A 7380-nucleotide genomic window follows, 5' to 3' on the forward strand; every position below is an offset into this window, starting at 1 on the left:
CTACTACTCTCCCCCAGCAGGGAGAGCTGTACCACTCTCCCCCAGCAGGGAGAGCTGTACCACTCTCCCCCAGCAGGGAGATCTCTACCACTCTCCCCCAGTAGGGAGAGCTCTAACACTCTCCCCCAGCAGGGAGAGCTGTACCACTCTCCCCCAGCAGGGAGAGCTGTACCACTCTCCCCCAGCAGGGAGAGCTGTACCACTCTCCCCCAGCAGGGAGAGCTGTACCACTCTCCCCCAGCAGGGAGAGCTGTACCACTCTCCCCCAGCAGGGAGAGCTGTACCACTCTCCCCCAGCAGGGAGAGCTGTACCACTCTCCCCCAGCAGGGAGAGCTGTACCACTCTCCCCCAGCAGGGAGAGCTGTACCACTCTCCCCCAGCAGGGAGAGCTGTACCACTCTCCCCCAGCAGGGAGAGCTGTACCACTCTCCCCCAGCAGGGAGAGCTGTACCACTCTCCCCCAGCAGGGAGAGCTGTACCACTCTCCCCCAGCAGGGAGAGCTGTACCACTCTCCCCCAGCAGGGAGAGCTGTACCACTCTCCCCCAGCAGGGAGAGCTGTACCACTCTCCCCCAGCAGGGAGAGCTGTACCACTCTCCCCCAGTAGGGAGAGCTCTAACACTCTCCCCTAGCAGGGAGAGCGTTACCACTCTCCCTCAGCAGAGAGAGTTCTACTACTCTCCCCCAGCAGGGAGAGCTGTACCACTCTCCCCCAGCAGGGAGAGCTGTACCACTCTCCCCCAGCAGGGAGAGCTGTACCACTCTCCCCCAGCAGGGAGAGCTGTACCACTCTCCCCCAGCAGGGAGAGCTGTACCACTCTCCCCCAGCAGGGAGAGCTGTACCACTCTCCCCCAGCAGGGAGAGCTGTACCACTCTCCCCCAGCAGGGAGAGCTGTACCACTCTCCCCCAGCAGGGAGAGCTGTACCACTCTCCCCCAGCAGGGAGATCTCTACCACTCTCCCCCAGCAGGGAGATCTCTACCACTCTCCCCCAGCAGGGAGAGCTGTACCACTCTCCCCCAGCAGGGAGAGCTGTACCACTCTCCCCCAGCAGGGAGAGCTGTACCACTCTCCCCCAGCAGGGAGAGCTGTACCACTCTCCCCCAGCAGGGAGATCTCTACCACTCTCCCCCAGCAGGGAGAGCTGTACCACTCTCCCCCAGCAGGGAGATCTCTACCACTCTCCCCCAGCAGGGAGAGCTGTACCACTCTCCCCCAGCAGGGAGAGCTGTACCACTCTCCCCCAGCAGGGAGAGCTGTACCACTCTCCCCCAGCAGGGAGAGCTGTACCACTCTCCCCCAGCAGGGAGATCTCTACCACTCTCCCCCAGCAGGGAGAGCTGTACCACTCTCCCCCAGCAGGGAGAGCTGTACCACTCTCCCCCAGCAGGGAGATCTCTACCACTCTCCCCCAGCAGGGAGAGCTGTACCACTCTCCCCCAGCAGGGAGAGCTGTACCACTCTCCCCCAGCAGGGAGAGCTGTACCACTCTCCCCCAGCAGGGAGAGCTGTACCACTCTCCCCCAGCAGGGAGAGCTGTACCACTCTCCCCCAGCAGGGAGAGCTGTACCACTCTCCCCCAGCAGGGAGAGCTGTACCACTCTCCCCCAGCAGGGAGAGCTGTACCACTCTCCCCCAGCAGGGAGAGCGTTACCACTCTCCCTCAGCAGAGAGAGTTCTACTACTCTCCCCCAGCAGGGAGAGCTGTACCACTCTCCCCCAGCAGGGAGAGCTGTACCACTCTCCCCCAGCAGGGAGAGCTGTACCACTCTCCCCCAGCAGGGAGAGCTGTACCACTCTCCCCCAGCAGGGAGAGCTGTACCACTCTCCCCCAGCAGGGAGAGCTGTACCACTCTCCCCCAGCAGGGAGAGCTGTACCACTCTCCCCCAGCAGGGAGAGCTGTACCACTCTCCCCCAGCAGGGAGAGCTGTACCACTCTCCCCCAGCAGGGAGAGCTGTACCACTCTCCCCCAGCAGGGAGATCTCTACCACTCTCCCCCAGCAGGGAGAGCTGTACCACTCTCCCCCAGCAGGGAGAGCTGTACCACTCTCCCCCAGCAGGGAGAGCTGTACCACTCTCCCCCAGCAGGGAGAGCTGTACCACTCTCCCCCAGCAGGGAGAGCTGTACCACTCTCCCCCAGCAGGGAGAGCTGTACCACTCTCCCCCAGCAGGGAGAGCTGTACCACTCTCCCCCAGCAGGGAGAGCTGTACCACTCTCCCCCAGCAGGGAGATCTCTACCACTCTCCCCCAGCAGGGAGAGCTGTACCACTCTCCCCCAGCAGGGAGAGCTGTACCACTCTCCCCCAGCAGGGAGAGCTGTACCACTCTCCCCCAGCAGGGAGAGCTGTACCACTCTCCCCCAGCAGGGAGATCTCTACCACTCTCCCCCAGCAGGGAGAGCTGTACCACTCTCCCCCAGCAGGGAGAGCTGTACCACTCTCCCCCAGCAGGGAGAGCTGTACCACTCTCCCCCAGCAGGGAGAGCTGTACCACTCTCCCCCAGCAGGGAGATCTCTACCACTCTCCCCCAGCAGGGAGAGCTGTACCACTCTCCCCCAGCAGGGAGAGCTGTACCACTCTCCCCCAGCAGGGAGAGCTGTACCACTCTCCCCCAGCAGGGAGAGCTGTACCACTCTCCCCCAGCAGGGAGAGCTGTACCACTCTCCCCCAGCAGGGAGAGCTGTACCACTCTCCCCCAGCAGGGAGAGCTGTACCACTCTCCCCCAGCAGGGAGAGCTGTACCACTCTCCCCCAGCAGGGAGAGCTGTACCACTCTCCCCCAGCAGGGAGAGCTGTACCACTCTCCCCCAGCAGGGAGATCTCTACCACTCTCCCCCAGCAGGGAGATCTCTACCACTCTCCCCCAGCAGGGAGAGCTGTACCACTCTCCCCCAGCAGGGAGAGCTGTACCACTCTCCCCCAGCAGGGAGAGCTGTACCACTCTCCCCCAGCAGGGAGAGCTGTACCACTCTCCCCCAGCAGGGAGAGCTGTACCACTCTCCCCCAGTAGGGAGAGCTCTAACACTCTCCCCTAGCAGGGAGAGCGTTACCACTCTCCCTCAGCAGAGAGAGTTCTACTACTCTCCCCCAGCAGGGAGAGCTGTACCACTCTCCCCCAGCAGGGAGAGCTGTACCACTCTCCCCCAGCAGGGAGAGCTGTACCACTCTCCCCCAGTAGGGAGAGCTCTAACACTCTCCCCTAGAAGGCGGTGAGGGCGGCGCGCCAGTCTGGGGTCGCAGCTCCGCCCGTCCCGCCAGAGATGAACAGGTTCTGCCCCACCACAAACCTCTCTGCTCACCAAGACAACCACGTTAGTCTTCTAAAATTTGAAAAAGCCGCGGCACACAGCTCCAGTGATACACTGAGAGGCGATACGAGCAGCTAACGTATTTACTACATCTATATAATGACATTGAGCTACCTGGCTACAGGTACAGAGACACAGATGTGCGCTGAGTAGAGGTTATTCAGAAAGTTCCAACTTTACGAAGCCTCTACCACTGTTTAGTTTAGACGCGTGTGGTACATTCATATTCGCAGAGTTGAAACGTTTTCTTTACAGCCAATTTGTCTTTCTGAAATCATGCGTATATTCATGAAGTCATGTATAATTACGCGATTTTACATGGGAAAGACAGACTACAGGAGGCCTGATTGGCCTACTACTACTAAGTTGTCTGAAAAAAGGAGTTAAAAAGGAGTTATCACTCTATATTTACCTGTGCGACGGCAGTCACCACAGTCGTGTTGGAAGACGCACTGGTTGGCCCACGCCTGCGCGATGCGCCCCAGCTCCTCGTCCCACTCCTGCAACACACACACACACACACACCGCACCAACGTCCACACCAGCGTCACTGATAACGGTAATGGTCCTAACAACGTTATCAATCATGATTATCTTCAACTTTAAAAGGCAGAACTATATATTTCTCCCGAAGTCCTCATTTGTTTCAGGTGTGTCTGTTCTATTTGCCAGGGACGAGAGGAAAACATAATCTAGAGTCAAGGGGAAAGAGAAACCTGATCAGAGAAACCCGGGATCGAGTAGAGAACAGTGGAAAGCATAGAAACCCACTTATATTAAAAAGAAACCCTACTGTTGATCAGAAACCTCAGTGATAGCAAGAGAAGCCTGCAGTGACCTGGTTTCAAATGGAGAGAGACCGAGAGGTCAAGGGTCATAACAATACGAGACTGACCAGCATCATCATGTCAGCAGCTGGAGGTTGAGGTCCTGGCCTCCCCCTGGCCTCGCGACCTCCCGCCACCCGCGCCCGCAGCTCGTTGTGCACCCTCACTGCCTCCGCCTTCCCCTGCGACCCCACGCCCATCGTCAGCACCTGCATGAGCAACCTGACTGTTAGAGTCAGCGGCATACACTGAGGGGATCTTCTGACAGGAGAGGGAGGAAGACCTTAAGAGAGGGAGGTGGAGAAGGAGGAGGAGGAGGACCTCAGGAGAGGGAGGAAGATCTTAAGAAAGGGAGGTGGAGGAGGAGGAGGAGGAGGACCTCAGGAGAGGGAGGAAGATCTTAAGAGAGGGAGGTGGAGGAGGAGGAAGAGGATTTCGAGAGAGGGATGAGGACCTCAGGAGAGGGAGGAAGATCTTAGGCGAGGGAGGAAGATCTTAGGCGAGGGAGGAGGACTTCCTTAGGATGGAGAGGAAGAGGACCCCAGGAGAGACCAGCAGTAGGAGAGGTGACATTGATAACCTGTGGGGTGACACCTGTGGTCAGAACATCTGTGGTCAGAACATCTGTGGCAGGAACATCTGTGGTAAGAACATCTGTGGTAAGAACATCTGTGGTCAGAACATCTGTGGTAGGAACATCTGTGGTAAGAACATCTGTGGTAGGAACTTTTGTGGTAGGAACATCTGTGGCAGGAACATCTGTGATAGGAACATTTGTGGTAGGAACATCTGTGGCAGGAACATCTGCGATAGGAACATTTGTGGTAAGAACATCTGTGGCAGGAACATCAGTGGGGGGACATCAAACATTAATTCTAATCTTTATAATAATCAAAATCTACCTTTCTTCTTGACTTGACACACGAATTAGATTGACATATCGTCGGGTATACTTATATATCATCACTTGTGTTAAGTATCCATAATACTGTTCCAAAAATAGAGGGAAATTGACTCAAAATGCAAAAAAATCTTTATCTTTTTCCCAAGCGCCCATTCTTCCCGTCTTTATTAATAGATATCTATAGATATCTGCTACATTACTCACCTTTGCATTCAAATCACCCATCACTATAACCCGGTCTCGTGCATCAAAACCACTAACACACTCATTCAGCCTGCTCCCAAAACACTTGCCTCTCATGATCTTTCTTCTCATGCCCAGGTGCATATGCACCAATAATCACCCATCTCTCTCCATCAACTTTCAGTTTTACCCATATTAATCGAGAATTTACTTTCTTCCATTCTATCACATACTTCCACAACTCCTGTTTCAGGAGTACTGCTGTCAGTGGATTGAATCAAGGCATGTGAAGCGTCTGGGGTAAACCATGGAAAGCTGTGTAGATATGTATATTTGCGTGTGTGGACGTATGTATATACATGTGTATGGGGGTGGGTTGGGCCATTTCTTTCGTCTGTTTCCTTGCGCTACCTCGCAAACGCGGGAGACAGCGACAAAGCAAAAAAAAAAAAAAATCTATAGATATTACGTATATGTCTTTCATCTCTAACATACGTCTGGTGTTCTGTAATGTAACTTCTTAATACATTCAATACATTGATTTTATTGGTTGAATTGAACCCACGTCATCATTCAGACCTCCACCCTGACACAACCCACCTACAACCTAACACAACACACCTACAACCTAACAAAACACTTACACCCTGACATAACACACCTACACCCTAATACAACACACCTCGATGATATAACACACCTCCACCCTAACACAACACACCTCGATGACACAACACACCTCCACCTAACACAACACGCCTACAACCTAACACAACACACCTGGCCACAGGCCTGTCCTGCCTTGTCAGCGGAGTAGCGGCACAGAGAGTGTTGTGATGTGAAGCTGCAGTAGTCCCTCCCAGCTGCAGCTGTTACTGCTGCACTTCTGCTGCTGTTACTAACGCTGCTCCGGCTGGGGGAGGCTGTAAGGACGGGGGTAAGGCTATTAAAAACTAGGGGAGGCAGTAAATGAAGGAAGCTGGGGTGTGGGTCTTTGAATATCAAATAGACAGATAGATAGAATGATGGATAGATTATTTAGACACGTCGTGTTCTTCCTCCTAACGAGAAAGACAATAGGAAAAGGTACACAGGAACCACAGAAAACGTTTCAGACCATGTGACTGGTAAATGAAAGCTGAACGAAGGAAATGTGTGAAGCCATGCGAGGCAAATGAGAGATTCTGAAAAAAATTGGTAACTCAGGCACTAAGTTTTGAAACAGAAACACGAAAAGAGACGCAACCAGGGAGACAGACACACCATGGGGGAGGAGGAGGAGGAGGAGGAAGAGATTGTCATTGTTACCTGAGTGGTCCGCCGGGAGGAAGCAGGTACTGCTGAAGGCGTAGGTCTCAGCTCCTGCAGGAGAGAGAGAGAGAGATGAATACGTTAGTGGATCTTCCGATGCAAAACACCATGAAGCAAGAGATCAAAACTACATTCCAAATAACGATCAAGAAAATATAAAGCATCGTAAATGAACTGCTTCACTGAGACGCATGTACAGGCCATGTATAGAGGCAAGACACTCAACTTTAAGTACGGTAAATATGCATGCTTAAAACGCCCATGTTTAGGGAGACACTGTAATACTACTAATAATCCTAGGCCAGAGAGGGAGGAGTGGCAGCTCTGTGGATGACGACCTTACCGAGGCCCTGTGTGGCGGGGCTGCGACAGCTATCCCAGCCACACGGGCAGGGGAACACACCGTCGAAGTCCCTCCCTTGCTGCTCCAACAGGCTCGCATGACCTACAGACGTCGCCATCGCAGCAGGCGACGTGATGAGGGGCCAGCACCCACCCAGGAGCGTCCCCAGGCACGCCACCTCCGTCAGCCACCAGCTCCGGACGCCACGCCTCGCCATCACTAAGTGACCTGACCCACACTCGCCTCGCTCGCTCGCTGACCTACCCTCATTCCTCCCGCTGATCTCCCGTCCTCATCTGACCTATATAGGATATCGAGAGCCTCCCTGTGACCTGACCTCACTGGTGATTCCTGTGATACGAGCCGAAACCTGCGTCCCGTCTCACCTGCCACTGGCTGCCACACCCAGCCCATCTGTCACGTCTGTCTACCTGTCTATCTCTCCATCCTGTCTCTCTGCTTGTCTATATATTCATTCTGTCTCAGCCTGGCTATCTG

The 7380-nt window shown here is 54.7% G+C and overlaps 1 protein-coding gene across 1 annotated transcript; it reads right to left on the reverse strand.

The window, feature by feature from the left end:
- Positions 1–3205: 3205 nt before the first annotated feature.
- On the reverse strand, positions 3206–7140 carry LOC139766171 (venom allergen 5-like). The gene is made up of 6 exons (XM_071694441.1): positions 6883–7140; positions 6537–6590; positions 6009–6151; positions 4210–4350; positions 3727–3814; positions 3206–3297 (listed from the first exon to the last, which is right to left on the reverse strand). The coding sequence occupies exons 1-6, from the start codon at positions 7097–7099 to the stop codon at positions 3206–3208; spliced, it is 735 nt and encodes a 244-aa protein (XP_071550542.1). The 5' UTR covers positions 7100–7140.
- Between the last annotated feature and the right edge of the window lie 240 nt (positions 7141–7380).

Source organism: Panulirus ornatus, chromosome 57, assembly GCF_036320965.1.
Source record: "Panulirus ornatus isolate Po-2019 chromosome 57, ASM3632096v1, whole genome shotgun sequence".
Lineage (NCBI taxonomy): Eukaryota > Metazoa > Arthropoda > Malacostraca > Decapoda > Palinuridae > Panulirus > Panulirus ornatus.

Excerpts from the sequence above, each read along its gene's own strand:
- LOC139766171 (XM_071694441.1), bottom strand. The coding sequence starts at position 7,099 with ATGGCGAGGCGTGGCGTCCGGAGCTGGTGGCTGACGGAGGTGGCGTGC. Across the intron at positions 3,815-4,209 it reads CTGCTGACATGATGATGCTG|GAGTGGGACGAGGAGCTGGG; the intron begins GTCAGTCTCGTA and ends TGTGTGTTGCAG. Across the intron at positions 3,298-3,726 it reads TGGTGACTGCCGTCGCACAG|AGAGGTTTGTGGTGGGGCAG; the intron begins GTAAATATAGAG and ends CTTGGTGAGCAG.